At 42.9% G+C, this 21487-nt stretch overlaps 1 protein-coding gene across 5 annotated transcripts in view; it reads left to right on the forward strand.

The window, feature by feature from the left end:
* The window catches only part of ep400 (E1A binding protein p400), a 31335-nt gene extending 13272 nt beyond the window's left edge, over nucleotides 1–18063 (forward strand). For 2 of the 5 annotated variants that reach the window (XM_088077051.1, XM_042488840.2), the window contains 31 exons: nucleotides 764–1063; nucleotides 2492–2665; nucleotides 2967–3119; nucleotides 3347–3417; nucleotides 3570–3859; nucleotides 4152–4354; nucleotides 4896–5065; nucleotides 5769–5965; nucleotides 6127–6238; nucleotides 6448–6744; nucleotides 6889–6963; nucleotides 8005–8139; nucleotides 8236–8280; nucleotides 8534–8687; nucleotides 9015–9250; nucleotides 9402–9575; nucleotides 9659–9706; nucleotides 9803–9939; nucleotides 10119–10175; nucleotides 10265–10343; nucleotides 10737–10913; nucleotides 11022–11067; nucleotides 11148–11254; nucleotides 11441–11642; nucleotides 11727–11878; nucleotides 13152–13397; nucleotides 13693–13867; nucleotides 14215–14369; nucleotides 14554–14718; nucleotides 14820–14897; nucleotides 16999–18063. In XM_088077051.1, the coding sequence (XP_087933177.1) occupies nucleotides 764–1063; nucleotides 2492–2665; nucleotides 2967–3119; nucleotides 3347–3417; nucleotides 3570–3859; nucleotides 4152–4354; nucleotides 4896–5065; nucleotides 5769–5965; nucleotides 6127–6238; nucleotides 6448–6744; nucleotides 6889–6963; nucleotides 8005–8139; nucleotides 8236–8280; nucleotides 8534–8687; nucleotides 9015–9250; nucleotides 9402–9575; nucleotides 9659–9706; nucleotides 9803–9939; nucleotides 10119–10175; nucleotides 10265–10343; nucleotides 10737–10913; nucleotides 11022–11067; nucleotides 11148–11254; nucleotides 11441–11642; nucleotides 11727–11878; nucleotides 13152–13397; nucleotides 13693–13867; nucleotides 14215–14369; nucleotides 14554–14718; nucleotides 14820–14897; nucleotides 16999–17313 (4925 nt within the window). In that variant the 3' untranslated portion in view covers nucleotides 17314–18063. The remainder of the gene's footprint in view (nucleotides 1–763; nucleotides 1064–2491; nucleotides 2666–2966; nucleotides 3120–3346; nucleotides 3418–3569; nucleotides 3860–4151; nucleotides 4355–4895; nucleotides 5066–5768; nucleotides 5966–6126; nucleotides 6239–6447; nucleotides 6745–6888; nucleotides 6964–8004; nucleotides 8140–8235; nucleotides 8281–8533; nucleotides 8688–9014; nucleotides 9251–9401; nucleotides 9576–9658; nucleotides 9707–9802; nucleotides 9940–10118; nucleotides 10176–10264; nucleotides 10344–10736; nucleotides 10914–11021; nucleotides 11068–11147; nucleotides 11255–11440; nucleotides 11643–11726; nucleotides 11879–13151; nucleotides 13398–13692; nucleotides 13868–14214; nucleotides 14370–14553; nucleotides 14719–14819; nucleotides 14898–16998) is intronic. The other 3 variants (XM_088077052.1, XM_088077053.1, XM_088077055.1) reach the window with 3 other exon arrangements.
* Nucleotides 18064–21487: the final 3424 nt, after the last annotated feature.

Consider the following 21487-nt stretch of genomic DNA (forward strand, 5'->3'; position numbering starts at 1 on the left):
GTTTTTTCTTTAAAGTTTTAAAAATTTCTTCTTCAAACAGCTGTAATCATTCAAGCTTCTCAGCAAAGAGCTAAATTTTACAAGATACATTTGCACACAACATGATACTGTAAAAATTGATCTTCACTTCAGTTTTTACTGAATAGAGCTTGAACGCATCATAATGGAACTAGATGCCACCTCCCTGAGCTGTTAGATCCTGACACTGGCTGTTAAGAGCTAACGATATCTAGCTCTCCTCCTTTCAACCTGGATTTGTGTTTTACAATGAAGCGTTATCAGTGAGAGAAAAGGGCCTGGACCCTTCCGCGACGATAGTGAGTTTACTTTGTCGTTTTGTCCCAAACGTATCCCAGGAAAGATGTGTGTTCATCCCTAATACCTTATCAGGTGTCCCTGGGATGGCAGGATGTCATTAGTCTTGAGCCCTGCTTTTTAGCCTGCACAAAGTGAATCTGACACAAAAAAACAAACATTGGTCACTGTCATCCATGAATGTCATTTTATTTTAATTTATTGGCCATTGGCAGTCAACAAGGTGAATATCTGCTAATAATGATGTTTGGTTAATAAATCAGTGCATCCCTAGCAGTGATCAGTCTGTCTGTTAATAATCAATAACATGTAATTTAGCTTGCTGTGTTGGCCCACTACTGCTGAGTGATTTATATGGGGGAAATTGTGTGATCATACTGATAATTTGACTAAATATTGGGTTACCCCTAACATGCAGTCCCATACCCCATTGCCTTGTACTTCACAGTGGTTGGAACAGCTACTCAGAGAGCCCAGACTACCCCTCCTGTCAGCAGCAGCAGCAACAGTGCCACCTCCACTGTAGCCTCCTCTGGGAACAGTGGTGTTGGGCAGCATGTGTTGGGGGCTGCCTCTGTGGCCTTGGGCCAGACCCTAGCTGGCACAGTTGTGGGATCTATAGCTCCCGTCGGCCAGCCTGCATTAGCACAGGTCCCCAGACCAGCTCTAGCCCCCAGCCATGCCATCCAGCCCAGCTTACTGTCCCAGAGGCTGGTTCTTACATCTCAGGCCCAGGCACGGTTGCCTAGTAAGTGGCCTCCCCTCCCTCTCAGCGTTTCCCCTCCACCTCTGGCACAACAGTATGGGCTGCTCTACACTGAGGCCTTTACTTGAGGCACTGCTGATATGTGTTCAGTCTTCACTCCTCCAGAGATACAGCTTTGTGTATAGACTTAAACTTACAATGGCAGCAGCACTGGTGGTGCAGCAATGTTGCTCATGGCAGAGATGCCATGTATTATTAGTTATATGGATCATGATTAATAAAAGGTCCCTATAATATTAGATCTGTAGCCATATCAGCAGCATCTCCACAGCCTCAGCATTCTCCAGTTTCTTTCTCAAAACCTGCATGTACACTATGAATGACCCACCTATATTATATCACACATCACACTATTTAACTTAATTATTGTGTTCCCCCTTCTTTTTAATATTTTTTCCCTCCCAGTTTACTAATATTCTTTTGTCTCTTGCATCAGCCCAGCTGCAGGAAGCCCAAAGCTTTGGTTGTTTTTTGTTTTTTTTTTTTCTTTGCTGATGTTATGATTTCACTCTGATGTTGAGCGTCACTGTAAAGCATGTGGAAATGGTCCCACAGATAGCCAACCCTTTCCGCCTCAAATGTGAACAGAGAAACCTTTGCAGTAACAACACATAGTATCAGAAATCAGAATATAGATAAAGGGAAAACATTTCCAACTTTGTGTCACTTAAAATTGGAACTGAGAAGTACACTTCAGTTCAGAGGTTTTTGAACACAGTTGGCACTGGTATAAGATGACATAATTGTGTCTTGCATCTCGCTTAGGTTAAGACACATAAAAGCTGAAAGGAAATTTTTATTGTGGCCGAAGAAGTCATGCCATTTCCAAACTATTTGTGGTTAATTTTGAAAAAGTGACAATGTTTATGACTTTTGAATTTCTCATTTATACCTCTTTTTGTCATGTATATTTTCTAACTTAAGGGCCAATCAGACCAAGTGCATTACTTGGGCAGAAATGATTTAAAAGGGTGAAACCGGTGTTCAAAATTCATATGAATGACAAATGAAAACAATACAAAAATAATAATTGACTAATAGTGGTGTTCAAAGACTTTTATTGACAGGATGTCACTAATCCTCAAGTAAAGTTCCTCGAAGAAGGATCAAGTACACTGCTGTATGTATGTGTCTGTTTCAGGCTCTCTGTCTCACCTGAGGACTGCCCTTACAGCCATTTTCTTTCCCCTTCAGGGTTTGTAAAAATAGGAGCTGCTATGGTTTTGTTGTGGAGGGCGGCTGTGCTCGTTCCTCTGATTAATCCACCCTGGTTCTGCATGTCTTGTCTCTTTTTCACCCTTTAACTAACTGATCCAGAGCATATTGTTGTACCTGTTCAACTGACTGACATTTCACCTGACTTTTTAACGCTGTCTTTGATGATGTCTCTCTTCTTTCTGTCCATTGAAGGTGGAGACGTGGTAAAGATTGCCCAGCTGGCCAACATAGCAGGCAGTCAGAATCGTATCTCCCAGCCGGAGACTCCTGTTACTCTGCAGTTTCAGGGTAACAAATTCACTTTGTCACCCAGCCAGCTCCGTCAGCTCACCACTGGACAGCCCTTGCAGCTCCAAGGTACACTCGGTAAAGTACAGCCCATTGTCACACTTTTATCTCAACATAATTCCCTCCTGTCATTCCTTTTATCACGGAGACCTTCATCTCAAATTATGGAGGCTTATTTATAAGTCCTCAAGGCGTTTAACGCATCCTGGTGCCCTAAAGCTTAAGATGCATGCCATGTAATTCCAACTGGATGTAAATCAATGACAATGATATGTTTTTCACATAATGGTCAAGTGGGTCTTAACTGCCACTCTGGTCAGTATAAGGTTTTGGGAACACACCTGTTATATTTGTTTCTCAATATGTGTCATGGCTTTAGGCAACATCCTGCAGATTGTGTCAGCTCCTGGGCAGCAGATCATCAGGCCCCAAGGATCCATGGTGATGCAAACAATGCCACAAGCTGTCTCCGCCTCCAACGCCTCAGCTACACCTGGCACACCTCATCCTGCCCTGTCAACAGCCCAACAAGGTGACACAGTGAAAATATTGCATTATTATCTCTAATTTACTGTCCCTCAATCCACTATTTAGTAACATCACCTAGTACCCGTATATTGTTAGAACTGTGAAAGTGAATAAGTTTTTGAGGGGCTCCCCTGCCCCCAAAAAGTTTAACTCTGGCAATTTGCAATAGCACTGCTTTAATGAACTGATGCAGTTTTATCCTTCTATTGACATGCTTTATTTGTTTTTAAGCATTGGGTGTAACAACAAATGCCACATCAGCTCCCACCAAGCTCAATACTGCAGCCAACGCTGGTCCTCAGGTCAGTACATCACTTCAAAGAAAATGTTTTTGATGCCATGTTTCACTTTTTAGTAATCTGAAGTCAAAAGCATTTTACACCATGCAGACTAAATTTTTGAATGGAAATGAATAATCGTGGTTGTGTGCACCATCTCTCACTATAATCTTCAGGAGTCTTCGGAAGAAAAGACTCAGCAGGTGAAGGAGCGTTTGAGCCGCCTGTTTGAAGCAAATGAGCGACGCTGTAGCCGCAGTGTGCTGTATGGTTCAGACCTGCTGCAGGCGTGCACTTTGAGCACAGAGCCTGGTCACACTGCCCTGACTGCTGGAGGCTGGAGGTGGGTGGGCAGAGAGAGCTGCCTCAGGGCCCAGAGAACCTGCGTGGCTACCACTTCTACACTGCAGTCCACTCTGCTCTCTGTGGAGGACCGCCTGAAGGCTGCCAACAGCCTTATCAAGAGGTACTTCAGCTCAGTATTGAAGCCTCCTGAAGTCTATGTTGCACAATGTGTGTTTGAAGTCATCATAAAATATCTTATAAAGCCATGCATGTTGGTTATTTGTGGCTTACTAGAACTGCTTTGGTTTAGTAAAACAAACACTTTTTTGTAGTATTAAAAATTAGCATGATCTCTTTGACCATTTTGTAAAAGAAATAAACAACTCACCTTAGACAGTTTTTTTTATCACAATGCTTTTTATCACGTTTTATTTCTTAATCCAAATAATGATTGATTTTTGTCTTGTTTTTAGGCTGGTATGTGTGGTGCCTCCAACTGTAGCCCCACCTCCTCACCTGTATGCAGCCAATCCCCCGGTTCCCTACAGCCTTGAGCAGAAGTCGCTTCATCGTGGGCTGCAGGAGGTCTCTGCCCCCCACAGTGCCGACATCCACCACATGGCGTCCAGGCCTCTCCTCGGTTATTCTGACCTACAGCTCATGCAGATGGACTCAGGTTAGACCAACCTATATTTTTTTTGCACATTTTTTAATGCTGCATGCTTGGACTGCAACATTACGGACTTCATTATTGAATTTGTGAAATTAAACTAACTCAATTAATATTTATGTGCAAACATCACTGTAATCCTACTGCCTACACAGAGTAAATGTCTCCCCATATTTGGCTTAATAAAGCTCTCCAAGCACTCTATCTCTTTTAGACAGGAAATGCATTGGCCTGTGAACACAATATTCTAATTTTATTAATCAGACACAGTGCTTAAATCATCTGTTCGTCTTAACAGTTCAAATGAAAAATTGGGGTAAGTAGGCTTTTTTCCATGCTCAGATCCAGTGTCCTCAACCAATGTAAATATTGTAAAAAGTGCAGAGACTACAGAGAAAAATGCACACAATTATATTTTATATAGTAACTGTTACTATACACCTAAAATGAACCTTTCTCTGGTGATTTACCAACGTTTACCTCAGCTGCAAACTGAAATATCCGACCATGCCAAGAATAATCGTTTCTGATATTTTCTTTTCCAAAGGTAAACTGGAAGCTCTTGCCATACTGCTACAGAAGCTTCGGTCAGACAGCCGCCGTGTCCTCATCTTTACTCAGATGGTGAAGATGCTCGACATCCTGGAGGCCTTCCTAGATTACAGACAGCTCACTTATGTGCGGGTCGATGAGAGCTACACTCCTGATGAACGAGAGGTAAAATCATCACCACCTACATTGTTTCTGACGAGCCAAGCAGGCCTCTTAGCTAAAAATCAAGTCAGCGTTACCGTCACCAAAAATGTGCCACCGTGTCACTGGAAATGATGCATATAATTATAGCAATAACTACTGTCATGAAGAATGATGGGGCCAGGTATAACAGTTACAAGAGATTCAGACATTAGTTGAGATCATAGTTTGGGCTCATGCGTATTCATCTTTTCTTTTTGCTGCTGCATATTTTTCCAAGTGTTAAATGGTTTTACGGCCCGAGCTGTCAAATTAAAACGTTAAATGATCCTGTCCTCAGCTGTGCTGAATCTATTTTCTGTTGTGTAATCCCTTTTGTATCTGGGTCAGTTAATTAGACCTGGTGTTGCCGTAATATAATAAAGATGCAGACTACTAATTGGCAACCGGTGTCACTTTAAATTGAATAATTAAGATAAGATGAAATGGCTGTGGGTGATTTTAATTGTTCCATAAAAATAAGGATTGGAATAATGTGCTGTTAATGCACAGGGGAAAAGGTTTGGATTTCATTGTAAAGTTTTCAGGGTGTGTAGTTTCCTACTAATTACTGAGGTAAGCAAAAACAGTGCATGAAATAAATAGAAGTCTGGAAATGAAACATCAACAACTTCTTTCTCTGGCTTTGTCCATGTCTGATCATATGCTTGATGTTATGTCCCTGCAGGAGAATATGAAGAAGTTTAACAGGAACAGGAAGGTGTTCTGCAGCATCTTGACCAACCGCTGCTGCTCTGCAGTCGGGACTTTGTTTGATGCAGACACCATCATCTTTTATGACACAGACCTCAATCCCAGCATGGATGCCCGCACACAGGAGTGGTGTGACAAAATAGGACGCTCCAAGGATATACACATATACAGGTAATATTAACCCACACACGTGAATATCTGCTTTTTCTCTTTTTTAAAGTCACATTCCTGAACATGACAATGGCAACGCTGTAGATGTAACCTCTGCCCTCTAAACATTGATATTTACGGACATTGGTGCCACTCCTTGACACTTCTTGTGTGTTCACCAGGTTGGAGAGTGGGAACTCCATTGAAGAGAAGCTGTTGAAAAACGGCACTAAGGACCTGATCAGAGAGGTTGCAGCCCAGGGCACTGACTATACCTTGGCTTTCCTCACACAAGTAAGAAGAACTCCATGTGGTCTTGTATTGTTATAAAAATGTCTGCACACCTCTATCCCTCTAATTGCTTGAAGTTCAGTTTAATTAAACTATCAAAGCCCTCCGTGCATCAGTCAGTAAAGTTACATTCTTTTTACACAAAAATCCATTACAGTACTTGATGTCAGTCAGGGACATAGAGTGACTGACCCCAAACTGTGTGTTTTCAGCGGACAATCCAGGATCTGTTTGAGGTGGAGGCAGGCTCAGGCGAGAAGGTGGAGGAGTTTGTGGTTCTTCACCAGGAGCCATCAGCCTCTGAGGCCATCTCTCCGAGAGCTGCCAGACCATACATCCAGGCTCTCCACAGCATAAATCTGGATGCCCTGACAGAGGGGGAAGAGCAGCAACGGGAGGATGAAGAGGAGTTAGCAGGCAAGGAGTCATCAGAGGACAACCTGGAGTCAGAGAGCCAAGCTAAAGAAGAACCTGATCAGAAAGAGGAGCTGAACGCAGTCATGGAACAGGTAGCTATACTTTTTTTATATATATCATTTGGAAAGCAGTGGAAGTTATAAAGTATGAATACGAGAAATAAGCTGTAATAAATAAAATGTCGGTCTTTGTCTCACTGAGTTTGTATTTGTATTTGCTTTTCTTCCCTTAAACAGCTCACACCAATTGAAAGGTATGCCCTGCATTACCTGGAGTACCTCTACGTCAGTGACGATGAAACTGCTCTCAAGGTAACTTCAACTGTTATGTAATGTGAGGTATATATTTACAGATTTACAGTAGTATAGATTAGGGATGGGGATAGGAACCTGGTTATACTGAGGACTCGGCTCCGCTTTTTTCAAAACCCAAAAGTTGATAACATTTGAGTTTATCGATACTGCTATTGAGTCCCGTGGGTCCTGCAATGCAGCATTACATCTCGAGTCAAGTCACGTCATTTAAATCCAATCACTGGTCCACATGCATTGATTGTCCAATAAAGTTTTTAATACAATTGAATTGCCAGCCAAAAGGAATTAAACCAAGTGAAGAAGAAATCTGGTGGTCAAGGGGGGAACACAACCTCCATGGCCAAACACATCAACATTATGCATCAAATTAAACCTAAATGCAGTAACTTTGACTGTCTTTGGGTTGAAAAAAAAAACTCTTTGAATTCAGCTGCTGCAGCACAGCTGGCTCAGTCTTCATCATCATGCACTCAAAGCAGCAGTGGTAAGCACACCCAAACTATGTAGCAAGTCTCATCAGTTAAAAATAGTCATCAGTGTTGAAATCTGTGTTGAAATCGGCTGGATAAGAGCCAGTTAGCTAAATAGATTAGGTTGCATAAGGTGTCATTGTGATGTGTTCAAGGTCTGCTCAGTAAAATGACTATAAGGCAAAGGTAAATAAAACATCATCATAATGTAACATCAAGAAAAAGAAAATGTAGTTTTTGCAAGAACAGTACAGTTGTTTGGGTGAGAAATTTGTTTTACCAGCAATTCAAAATGGATAGTGGATTAATCGAAATATTAAAAATTAAAAAAGAATTTGTCTCGTCTTTCCACAAAATAACAGAAAAGTATCAGTAATGGAACTGATTAAAGCTCGGATCGTCTTGATAATGGTATCAATACAAATAAAAATTCATGATCCCCAACCCTAGTATAGATGTGGAAATAAGTCCATTAATCATCTCAGAATTTCTCAATACTATGTTGGTGTCAGTGTACTGTGTGTCCTTTGATAAATGTGACTGAATGACAAATGTTTATGTTCCTCAGGAGCGGTTAGAGTGCTCTAAGAGAGGCTGGGAGCTGCAGCAGCTGCAGAAGCTGAAGGAGGAGGAGGAGGAGCGGCAGATGATGGAGGGAGATGAAGATCTCTTCACCTACACTAGAGAGGATGCCTACAACATGGTGGGTGGCCAGTGTGATCTCTGCTAATCAAACTAGAAGTGGTGTGTATATTGTGCTGCACTTGTTGACAACAACCTTTTGTCTGCGATTCAACAGGAGTACGTATTTGATGCTGAGGACGGCCACACCGAAATCATGCCGGTAAGACACCAAATGTGATGTAATTGGAAAAAGATTAATCATGCGCGGTATTTTTAGTGGTTTCATATATTATGGTGTACAACAGCATTAGGAAGTATTAGTTTCATCCATGTGTACACTTTTACACAAATCCCTGTATTATCTGAACTATCTTTTCTATTCTCTTTCCAATTTCTTTTATTTGTATTGAGGCACATCTTAAAGTCCCGCTCTGATCTCTGTCTATATTCTGACTTGTGATTTTCCAACACAGCTTTGGACTCCACCCACACCACCGCAGGATGACAATGACATTTACATTGACTCTGTGATGATGCTGATGTATGACACCACACCCATGCCAGAGTCCAAGCTGCCTCCTATCTACATCCGCAAGGAGCACAAGAGACTCAAGATGGACCCCTCAGGTAACACGAGATTAGTCATCAGAACTTCATTTCGTCTATGTAGTTTTTATACATCTGTGTGTTTGTGTGTGTCTGTAAACACATACGTATACACTATGACTTTTCATCCCATTTTGAGAGACATACTACACTATAACTTTTTTATGCTATTTTGGATGACGTACTGAGAATTTTTATTTTCGCCCTAAACCGTAGTTTCTTCTGCTTCAGACAAGGAAATGTTGTAAACCCATGGGTAAATGTGCATTTTAAGGGAAAGAGTTTTGTGCTGAAGTGTCATCGCAGGTTTGTTTGGTTTCTCTGTCCTTACTCGACTTTATTGTCCAGCAGCAGCCAGAAAGAAGAAGAAGGGTCACGGGGAGACGGTCATTCCTCCACGCTCCCTTTTCGAAAAGGCCAGCATGCTGAAAGTTCGCCGCGAGGGCAAGGACCAGAAAAAGAACTTCTCCCTCAAGCAGCAGGCGCCCTTTGCCAAGCCCCTGCCCTCGCTGGTTAAACCTGCCATGGAGGCCGGCCAGGACAACCCCGAGTGGCTCATCAGCGAGGACTGGGCTCTGCTTCAGGTACCGGCTCCACTAACTGCTTCTATCACCATCTTTCTCTCCACGCTGTGTTGATGTTAAAGAATAACAAGTGAACTGCATTTCACTTAATAATGTAAGTTATATTATATGTACGTTTAATGTCCTATTATCATTGCTGTGTGCCTGATAGGCTGTAAAGCAGTTGCTCGAGTTGCCTCTGAACCTGACAATCGTGTCTCCTGCACACACTCCGAATTGGGATCTGGTGAGCGATGTGGTGAACTCTTGCAGCCGCATCTACCGCTCGCCAAAACAGTGTCGCAACCGCTACGAGAATGTCATCATTCCCAGAGAAGAGGGCAAGGTAGTGGAGACTAAGAGAGAGATTAGTCACCCTGCTTGGCTTACCGCGTACTTGTCTTAACCATGTCTCTCACTTTTTTTCAGTTGGTGTATGAGGCCAACCCGAAGAAGAAAACAAAGAGCATATACAAGGTACCTTTTTTGGCCTTTGTATTTGGTGAAGGTTTCTTTGCTCTTGAATTTCCAACCTAACTTTTGTTGTATTTCTTTGTCTGTGTACTATCTCAGTCTAAGAACAGCCGCCCTCTAAGGACCTGTCAGATCTACACACAGGATGACAATGCCACTCACATTCAGCTCTACAACAGCCGCTTTGAACTCATGAAGATCATTGCCAGCAAGAGGAGCCCACCAATCAAACCATTGTGAGTGCTGATGAGTCTCATCTAGGAGTTAACACCAACACAGGAAATTGACATATCATGCATTTCAGGAATTTCAAGCAGTTAATTTTATCTTAAGAAAATAGGGGAATCAGGTTCAGATGAGATATTTCCTTAATAATCCTTTACAATTGTATTAATTTTATTTATACTACTTACAGGCTTGGCATGAATCCGTTCCAGAAGAATCCCAAACATGCCTCGGTTTTGGCAGAAAGGTTTGTAGACTGTTTTTATACTATTGACGTCTAAACCTTAAAGCTATGAATAAAAGGAAAAAGTGTAACGTTGTTTTTCTTTTCTTCAGTGGGATCAGCTATGACAAGCCCCTACCTCCCATTCAGGTGGCATCTCAACGTGCTGAAAGGATTGCCAAGGAGAAAAAGGTGATTACTGTCACTGTTCTGAAATTTTCAGCTTTGATACACTGCCGTAAAAAATACTGATATTGAAAACTATTTTCAATATCACTGGGAAAAATTGACATTGAGGGCGTACAAATTAAGATTTTTATTGGAGGATAAACAGAACCAGGCTGTAACTCAAACACACACATTTTCTGTTCTTGGTTAGTAGCAGAAATCAGCAGCACGACTGTAGTTAGCATTAACAGTAAGAGAGAGCGAGAAAGTGCAGCTTGCACCAGTGTATTGTTACTACAGAAAAGACTATTAAAATGCTTTCAGATATTCAAAATTGATATATATGGATAAGATTATATTTTTGACAAAACTGGTTTTCATTTGTGTTTGCTTTCTGTGCATTGTGTGTGTTTGTAGGCCCTTGCAGAGCAGCAGAAAGCTCAGCAGTTGGCCCAGCAGCAGCAGGCTGGAGCTCCCCAGGCCCAGGCAGCACCGGGCCAGGCGCAGACTCCTGCTGCTGGACAGGCTCAGGCTCAGGTCCCACAGGCTGCCACCGTGGCCGGGGCTGCTGCTGTGCCTAATGCAGCTGTTCTGGTGAGAATCACAACATCCTCCAACATTGATTCTTCTACGCACAGCGAGATCCAAAACAAGCCACTTTACCCAGTGAAGGCTCTTACAAATACGTTTCATGTTTTTCAGGCTGGAGCCATAAAAAATGCCACTGTGGGCACCACCATCCAGGCTGGTACGCTGACACACATAAGGTTCACATTACAGAGCTGTTGGTGTTCTGATACTTCATTCATTTTTCTTTGTTTGTTCCAGCCACTGTAGGGGGGAATGTGATTGTGAACACAGTAGCTGGAGTTCCTCCAAGTCCCTTCCAGGCCAACAAACGCCTGGCATCTCCAGTCATACCAGGCACCCTGTCTGTGAGTCATGTTCATTTATCACTGCTGCTCTGGCTTAATGCAGCCACCTACTGACTTACAGGAATTCATGACGCAAATAGCCTTTGGATTGCACACCCGCTACGCTCTGCAGGCAGAATGACCATCACAGGAGTTGGAGTCTTTGCTCATTGTGTTTTTTGTTTGTTTTTGTTGTTGTTGGTCCAGCCTGCTAATGCAGCTGGAGCCCAGGTGGTCCACGCACAACAGAGAGCTGTCACAGCTGCTGCTGCCCCTGCTGAGGTGGTCGCCATAGCTACAGGACAAGGTGTACGAGCTGTTACCCCAGTTACAGCATCTGCAGTAGTTTCCACCACTCTGAGCCCAGTGCAGTCGCAGACTCGCCCGCTGGTCACTCAGGTCACACCAGGTACTTCACTGAACACTTTTCTGTGACCAGACATCCCTCTGTCACCGTTTGACAGATCTGACTTATCAGCTGTCCTCCATCCAGCCGCAGGTATGCAGCTGCCACAGGGAAAGCACGTCAACCCAGCCCACCTGCAGATTCTCCGACAGCAACAGCTGCAGCAGCACCAACAGCAGCAGCAACAACAGCAACAGCAGGCTGCTTCACCACAGATCAAAGCTGTAGGCAAACCCCAGGTACGCAACTGACTCACTCTGAGAAACGGGCATCACTGTTTGTCAGTGTTGGATAGATTCATGACATATTTGTCAAGACACATTTGCAGCTGAACATGAGATGTTGTGTATTAGTATGATCACCGTGATCATGATACTTAAGATTTTCCCAATAACAATAGAATTAACAGTGTCAGGGTTATAATAACAAAATGTGTATACTAAATAGGGATGTATATCACTAATTTCTTTGAATTCAATTCAATTCAGGGGCCTGCGATGGATATGTGATGTATGAGTTATATTCCCATTGAACATAATCAGTTATAGAAGATGCTGCCAAGTCTCTGTTTTATTTGCTTTTGGCCATAATAGAAAAAAAACCACAAAAGTAATTGTTACTGGTTTTACTTTTATTTGGCTCAATTAACGCAAATAAAGCATGTCTTCACTACAACAACATTTATAAAAAAAAATTATATAACTATCAAAACTAACTATAACAACTCTCAAAGTTCATTAACAAAACATTTGCTTTTTTTTCTAGTCATCAATATTAGGTTAAGCACTTTAGCACTACTTTGGGAAGTATTATTTATACTTTATGTTACCTGCATGTCCCGACAGAACAGAATGGTTAAATTTCAGCCTTCAGCATGTTTTTTTCAGCCTAACTTTGTTTAAACAAAGCAGCTAATATTGCCATAGCAAGAGCAACAAGTCCGAAAACTCGGCCAGGCGTCTGACTCTGCTGAGTATTTTATCTCGTAACGGAACTGTTTGCACATGGCATGTGCTTTGTCTGTTGACCCCATCTCTTCTGAGAAATCCAAAGTATTTCCACTCTGTTGATTTTTTTTCCTGAGAGGAAAGTAAATATCCTCATCTTCTTTTACTTGGCTGCTTGCCATTATCCGCCCACTGCTGTATGACCGTGAGACATGTGCACGGTTGGAAATTTTCACCACCAACCAACCAAATGCTGGTAAAATATGCAAGTGGCTGCTGGATTTTTTTTTCACTTGCCTGCCAAAAAGACAATGGTAATCTATGGAGTGGCTGGTAAATTTTTTTGAGTCCAAGAGCCACAGTGGCATGTTAACAAAAAAGTTATTTCCAACCCTGCACACGTGCCATGGGACTTTCAAAATAAAGGTGTATCTTAAAGATAAATGGGTGTGTGAAATGGATCAGTGTTTTTACTTCACAGTGATGATACTGGATCGTTGATGACTGATGGATCATTACATCCCTGATAGTTACCTTACCTTTAACTGCTAATCTGTGTTTACAGGAGTTGTTAAAGATGCACAAGCATAAGTTGCAGCTGCAGCAGCAACAACAGCAGCAGCAGCAGGTTGCGGCAGCAGTGGCAGCTGCAGCAGCTCAGGGCCAACAGGCTGCAGGGGCCCAGCAGGCCGCTCAGGTCCAGCCTGCACAGGCTGCACAAGCCAATCCCCAACTAGCAGCTGTGGCAGCACCCAGACCTGGAGCCGTGCTGACCGGCACCACCGTCGCCAGCCTGCAGATGGCCAGACTGGTAAGATTGTGAAAAGGATCAGTTGATTTGACATTCATGAAGAATTTGCAACAAGCAGAAGATGTCGCCGAAGTAACTGATGAATACTGCTAAAGGTTATGAATCGAAAGTCAAGATAGACTGTATTATTCACTGTCTCAACTATGAAAATCTTGAGTTGTTTGTTGATGTGTGCGCATCAGAGGAAATTAAAAAGTGGTGTGTTAACGACAGACGTGGAATTTTGTCCAGCAAAACTGTTGTTTCCTGTCATTCTTTGTGTCACCATTAATAGCTGTTACGTTTCCTTTCACAGACTCGAGTGCCCACACAGGGCCAGATCCAGGCGCAGGCGGGACAGACGGCCCAGGTGACCCTCACCAAGCCTCCTGTGGTCTCTGTGCCAGCTGTGGTGTCATCAGCTGGTGTCACTACGCTGCCAGTCACTGTAGCAGGCATCAGTGTGGCTATCGGTCAGGCCCAGAAAACAGGTGTGTGTAAAGTTGTATTGGATCTCTGGCACAGTTTTTCTATGACTTTCGACTTGACTGTTTCTCCTCGTGTCCGTGGGGCTTTACGAGCCAATTAATACTTCAAAATTATAAGCTAATTTTTTATTTACATTTTGCTGTTACTTTAATCATATGCTTGTTCTCACTATGATGCACCACTGATTAGAATCCAAATCAAAACAGGCAACAGTATTTGTAATCGATTTGATCTGCATTATTTGTGTTGGACATCCTCTTCTTTGACATCCTGTTGTGCTGTTGTTATCATTACCAAAATTTGATATGTACCACAGTTCCAATAAGTTATTCCTTTTCCTCTCTGTCAGGTGGACCTGTGCTGACGCAGTCCTTCCCCCAGATGCAGGTCCAGCAGCTGCTTCAGATGAAAAAGCAGCAGCAGGCGGCAGCAGTTCAGGCAGCAGCCGCAGCCCAACAGAAGGCCGGGCAGCCGCAGCAAGGACAGGCCACCGTGCAGCAGAAGGTAAATGAACCGCAGACACTCGACCTTCACATGTTGACAAGCGATCATTTGTTAGGAGTCTGGAGTCTCTGTTCACAAGAGAAGCAACAAATACAGCATATGAGCAGATGTTTCAGACTTGCGCGTTCAGTATTGTTCAGCTGGGTGTGCCTACCACCAAGATAAAGTGATGTTTTGTTCTCAGATCGGCACCCAGCAGGTGACAGTACAGGCAGCTCAGGCCGCCCAGCAGCAGCAGCAGAAGGTGACCTATGCGACCACCACCCAACTCCAACCAGGAATCAAGACCCAGTTCTTCACTACATCCATCGCTCAGGCTCAGAAACCCACTGGAGCCCAACAAATCCAGGTACATCATCAGTGGCAGTAGCTACGGCAAAATAAATATTTGCAGATAATCTGGGGGTTGGTGTGCAGATATGAGATTTTCTTGTTTGCTTCTCCTATCAGGTGGCTAAGCTTCCACAAATAGTGCAGCAGCAATCCACCGTGGCCAATATTCAACAAATCGTGTCTTCTCCTCAGCAGGTAAGGCTGAGCATGGCTCCTGAAGGTGACCTCTGTATTGCCTGGTCACTTGATTACGTGCTTCAGTCTGTCCCTAAACCGTATCACAGGCTTTTTACCTCCTCCAGTGCCTCACAACCTCAAGCATACCTGCCTGAGGAAACGGGGCTAAGAATTATCGTTGTAATTGTAATTATTCATTTGAAGCTCATCTGCCTTTATGTCACTCGATTTTATGTTTTTATTATTAATTTTAAAGGCCCAAACTAAAGCCTCATTTCCACTGCATGGTTTGGCTAAACTTGTTGTACTTTTTTTTTCAGTTCCACTGCAGATATTACAATGTAGACATATTTAAAGTAACTCATTACTTTAAAGTGCTCATTGTGCATTGCTCCATCCAGCTCTCACTGAATCCTTTCATTGCCATCCAAACAGAAAAAAGTCTCCCCGAGTTCTCACAGGGTGACTTTCAGAAATTCAACTTAGTCCTTGAAAAAGTATTTGAATATAACTGAGAGAAGAACGGAATGATAAATTATTTTATGAAACATTTTGGATAAATGTTTTAAACTTTTTAGTCCTTTGCCAGTCACATGCCCTAAAAATTTAACCAGTTATAGAAGTTTATTGTAGGCCCTGAGAGCATGTTTACTCTATTTACATATTTGCACAACTCTATAGCAACAGATGGTTATGGAGAAAAAAAACAAAAACAAAAAAACTGAGTGTTCGAAAAAATACTTTACAGTCCTTGAATTTAATTCAACCCTTTCTTTCCAAACACTGGCACAGCATTTGTATAACTGGTTTAGCAGGAAACTCACAGACCAGTTGCCTGCGTTAAAAAAGGTCACGGCTATCCTCAGCTAATCGAATCCGTACATTCTGATAAGAATCGGGACTGGTGTGTGTGAGATACACACACACAGGAGAGATGAGAAAACACTCAAGAGAAATAAGTGAGTCAGAGGAAAGTCATTTCATATGACGTGTTCTAGAAGGAGAACAGCACAGTGAAAACAGCTTTTAATGGACAGGCTCTTACATATTCATTCTTTCCACAGGCAGCTCAAAAGCAGCGCGTCTCATCATACGTTCACAGTCTCGTGGCGATTATCAAAAGCAGCAATGCGAAGCACCGCTATGAGACAAAACACAGAGCATCTACTGAGCAAACATAGCCTCTCAAATCTGAACTGACATCAAGTCAAATATTTGAAATTGCACTGAATCATAATGCATACATTAGACGGGGGATGAGGGGTATCAGCTCAACCCCTATTGAGGTGGTACCAAAAAATTATACTAAAATTATACTATCCACTGTGCAAAATAAGAAAAGAACAATTCCAAATGACTTGAGCGGAGTGGAGCTGTGCCTCCTGCTGCCATGTTGTGGAAATGAGGCGTATGACAGTGTTTTATGATTCAACAAGAGCTTTGTCAGCTCTTTGTGACCGCACCGTAAAGCCTTTGAATGCAGTGGAACGGATCACATCAAACCTCTGAACCAGGACCGATAAATAAATGATCAGATACGTTGTTTCAAGAGCTTTGATTTTTTTTTTCTTTTTTTCTTTTTTTCTTTTTGCTCCAACCCAATTGGGCCCGGCGCGACCCGCCTAGTTCGGCCAGTGCAAGGCTGTAATTTCTGGTCAGGTTCTTGCCAAATTAACATGTATTTATTTATTTATAATATGAAACTGCTGTAAACTGTCTCATGCTTGAATGGCAATTGAGCAGGAGTTTTAATGGACTGAATCGAGAGAGAAAGAGAGAGGGAAAGCGATGGAACGTTTTGGAGAACGGGGGGCAGCACGGGCGAGAGAGGGACAGAAAACAAGAGGAAGAGTAAGGGCGGCTGCAAGGCGAATTGGTTGGCAGTTTCTGCTTCTCCCTCCCCAGCGGTGGAGGAGATGGTGAGTGGTGATCAACATCTAAGCGCTGCATCGCCATGGCCATGTGTGCTAGACACACCGAGGGACGCAGCTTGCTTTGCCAGATCCTTCATGCACAAGATGACAGACAGAGAAGGAGGAGAAGTGGTGCCAGGAAACACGCAAGCCCTTAGCTTTCGATTTTTTTGGGCTCGATCTAAGCTCCAGTTGTTTCTCCTCAGATCCAGGCCCAGACTGTGACTCTGACCCAGGCAGCCACGTCTGCACCCGCTCAGGTGCAGATGATTCCTGCCGGGACGGCGACGGCCCAGGTGGTCCAGCAGAAGATCATCCAGCAGCAGGTGGTGACTGCAGCCACCTCCCCCCAGATCCAGACACCTCCTCCACACAGCCCCGCCCAGCAGCCCGCTGCACCCTCCGCTGCCGAGTCTCCTGTGCAGCAGCCCGCTCAGCCTCAACAGCCCACCAAGGGACAAGCTCGCCAGGGTGGCGTCCGGGCCAAGACTCCTGCCAAGCCCAGCGGAGGAAGCAGCTAGTGAGACTGATATGACTGAAGTTACCAAGTGTTTTCCTGCAGCACAGACGTGACAGTACTCAAGCGTTCTTATGGATCCCACAGCAGCTAATGCCAGACACAGACTTCTCATCACATTATTAATCAAACCTTTACCTCATCACCAACCGTCTCCAACACTGAACTGATAATTCTGTTCAAAATAATCAGATGAACCACAGCACGGCTGCCCAGAATTCTGGTGGGATCCATAATTTTGCTGTACTGAGTCATCATTTGTTACTTCAATTCTTTATTTGTGTCATGAAATGTGGAATGTCTCCACAACTTCAAAATTTCCCCACAACTACTGCCCAGTGCATCGGACGACACACACAACAGTCATGCCTTCAAATAATGATTATGACATTACTCGTGAGATATATGAGGCTTATGGGTAATTCTGCATCGAGAAATGAGCTGTCCATTAGAATAAGTGTATTCATAAATAGTCCCTTTTATGTCTAATTCCCTTGTTGTCTATAGATACTGAATGGAGAATAATGCACGTTCCTTTAGTCATTTGTTTTTTATTGCAGCAAATACACTGTAAACATGTACTTTAGTATTTTGTGTTTTCTCATAAATTGTCTTTTTTTATTGATGTCAAGGAAAAAAAAAAACAAACTGTAAATATCAATGAAAAACATTTGTACTTGTAAAGTAGTCGTGTTTTCATTGGGTTTTTTCAGCCTAATTGTAATAAAGTGTTTTGTTTTTATACACAAATTCATCTTTTTTCCTTTCTTTTTTTGTCATTAAATCTGTTGTAAGTACTTGGGAATCTGGTGAATTCTTAAAAATGCATGGGTCTTCAACAGGGGGCCAGGACACAGGGCATCCTCAGAGTTAGTGCAGGGGGACAGCTTAAGTTCTTATATAGTTAGAGTTCTTTTAAAGTTTTTTATTTTTTTGAAAGAAAAAAAGTCTGAAAATACACATTTATATGAATGCAACATTTTAGCAAATATAAATTGGCCAATTTAAAAAAAGAAATTTAAAAAAAATCATAGGCCAACTGCTATCCGTGAATACTTGTCAGATGAATCCATGATGTATAAATAAATGAATTTCTATTTAATTGGACCCATTATAATGCAGTCCCTGGTTTGTTTAAGCACCTGCAATCCTAATTTATTTATTTTGCAGCATAGTTTTTGTAGCCTCAATAGTGAGCCGGGACATTTTGGTTGTTCCAACAAAATCTGAAGGCTGTAGTGTTTTGATGAGCTGTGCTGGATTCATAGCTATTCCTTTTTTCATCAGACATTAATTAAAAAACATCCTGGGGGCAGGCAGGATCTGGACCAGCAGGTTTCAGTTGGACAAATACTCCTGACAAAACAGAAATTGGAGTCATATGCTTCTGCAAAGTAGAAGTTTTGGTTTGGCATGCAGTTGATCTTGCATCTTAAGCGTCTTGCCTTTACACAGTCTGAGGGAGGCACTGGAGACTAGAAAGCGCCTCTCAGCACTGTCTGCTCGGCCAAGCTGGCTGCTGACTCTAGCAGATCTGTCAGCTGAGTAAGTCAGACACAAGGGCAAAGGAGTTGAGGATTACCCCGGCCAACCAGCATTTCTTTATGGGTTTTGGTCCTTTGTCCTTTTCAAACTCACTCTCCAAATCAGAAAAATAAAACTTTACTTTAAAAATTCACATACATACCAAATAAAATTGAAACACCACACTTTTGTTTTTGCTCCCATTAATCACATGTTTAAGTTAAAGATCTGAGCTTTTTTTTTCACAATGACAGGTGTGGCATATCAAGAAGCTGATTAAACAGCATCGTTACTACACACGTGTGCCCCGGGATGGTCACAATTAAAGGCCAGTCTAAAAAGTGCAGTTGGATCAAACAACACAACACCACAGATCGTCTTGACCACCACAGCTGTTGCCCATGAACTTCACGGTCATTTCACTACCATAAGATGTCTCAAATGTTGTTTTCCTGAATTTGACAGCACATCCAGCCAGCCTCACAACTCCATAAGTATGTTACAATGATGAACTGCTGTCAGGTTAAGACCCTGGTGAGGAGTGATGCCAATGAGCTGCCCTGAGACAATTTGTGCAGAAATTCTTCAGCTGTGCAAACCAAATGTTGCATCAGCCGTCCAGGTGGCATCTCAGACCATCTCGCAGGTAAAGACGCTGGATGTGGAGGATGTGGAGGTCCTGGGCTTGTGTGGCTGCATGTGGAATGAGGTTGTTATGCCAGTTTGATGTACTGTCAAATTAATAAAACCTGTGAAAAATGGGAGCAAAAACAAAACATTTGTTTTGCATTTTTGTTCAGTATGTGACCCTTTGAAACCTGAAGCGACATCAATTTTCTTGTGCTGCTTTCAGATGCCTTTAACAAGTATTTAAACCTTTGAACCCTGAGCAAATTGGTCCTATTTCTTTCAAAGACAATGGGAAAAAAAAGACAATGAGGATCTTTCTCAGAAATGTTCCACGAATTACAAGAAATAAATTTAGAAAATTATTTTTAAAAAGGTATGGGGAAAACATGTATAATTATCATAATTACATATTTAGAATTGTATTAAAGAATTTCTTTTTTTACCTTTTTTTTTCACTAATTTCTTGCTAATGTTTGGGTCATTTCTTTTACATTACCCGTTGCTTTCTTCCCATGTTTTTGAAAGAAATCAAGCAAATTTGCTCAGGTTTCAAAGAGTTAAAAACCTTAAGATTTGCCTGCAGGGATGCCGGTTTGTATATTTCCACGGGGGGGCACTGTTGCATTAGTGTCCCCCTGCAGCCTCTCTGAAGAAGGCCCACTACCACACTGGATTTTCCAGCTCATTGAAATTTCCCATCTGCTCCTTAGTGCATACCCTGCGTCTCTTCTCTCCACTGGCACTCGGTGGCTGGTCCACATTCACCACTAAACGAGTGAGACAAGGGAGGTGAGGTGGAAGAGAGGGCCGAGAGATGAACAGATGGGCAGAGCTGGTTCTTTTGGCCTGGACATCCTCCCATCCCTGTGCCCAACCACTCTCATTTATATTTAGAAAAACCTACGTCGTAAACAGGATATGTTTTTTTTTTACAGTGTGACATTAAGATCAGAAACAAGAGGAGCTATAACGGGACTGTACATTTATTAAAGCCGAAGGGAAGAACAGCTGGCAGACGTCAGAGCATATGAGCTGTCACAGTGCGGTTAAGGAGAGTAGATGAATCACACCACTTCAATTATACTCTTCACTAGCTTCACACCTCCACTCTGTGAATATGTACATTTGATGGAAAGAGCTGCAGAGCAAAAGGAAATGTAAACACTTGTGTAACCATTCTCCACTTCTCTCTCCACCCACCTTTTTATTCAAATGCCAGTTTTATAGCTGATAGGGATGAGTGTACGTGCACCTTTCGCACACAAGTGTAAACATGCAAGGGCTCAGTGTTTCTACTTTGATTTCAAACCACAGGAACAACACGAGCTCTGTGATCCAGGAACTGAGAGAGACGTTTGCAGCTGGAAGTTCAGTTTGTAGGAAACCCCCATGGCTGCACTTTGGTGTGCAGGCTTGTATTTTGATATCTTTATTTCCATTGAAAAAGTCACACATTAGGAAGGTGGGGGTGAGGGCTGCTGAGGCTGTCACAGTCGATCTCATTCGTCTGCTCAGACACCAGCCTTCCCACCATGACTGTTTACCTCAGGAGGCTCTTTAAAGCCTCTGAAGAGTGTCAAATGTGTGAGCCGGGGATGAGGGCTGCTGTTTCACTGTTGTGTGTTTTCCTCCATTTGCACAGAGCCGTGAACAAGAGCCCCCCTAAGCATGTCGGAAAGCAGAGGAGCCATGTGAATGACAGCCTCTGCGAGCAGGGATGATACAATCATTACGTGTGTTGACACGACAACAGTGAAGAGATCAACACGGCGAGAGCTTTGTTGTTGCCTAAGAGACAAGTAGAGCTGAAGGCAACAGATACAGAGGCAAGCTCAGCATGCCGTGGGGGGAAAAAAGCATCCAGGTACAAAGGAGCACAGGGAGGTTTGTCTTGTCAGGGCTCAGCCCGGCTGCACCCTGCAGACGATAAAGGCCAAATCCTCTGTCTATCACTCTCTCCACGCTCTCCAGTGTCCTGGCCAGGCACTGATCACACTGCCCCGGGGGCTTCCTGCTAATGATGC

This window comes from Plectropomus leopardus, chromosome 4 (assembly GCF_026936395.1).
Source record: "Plectropomus leopardus strain MGB_pleo_1.0 chromosome 4, ASM2693639v1, whole genome shotgun sequence".
NCBI classification, from domain to species: domain Eukaryota; kingdom Metazoa; phylum Chordata; class Actinopteri; order Perciformes; family Serranidae; genus Plectropomus; species Plectropomus leopardus.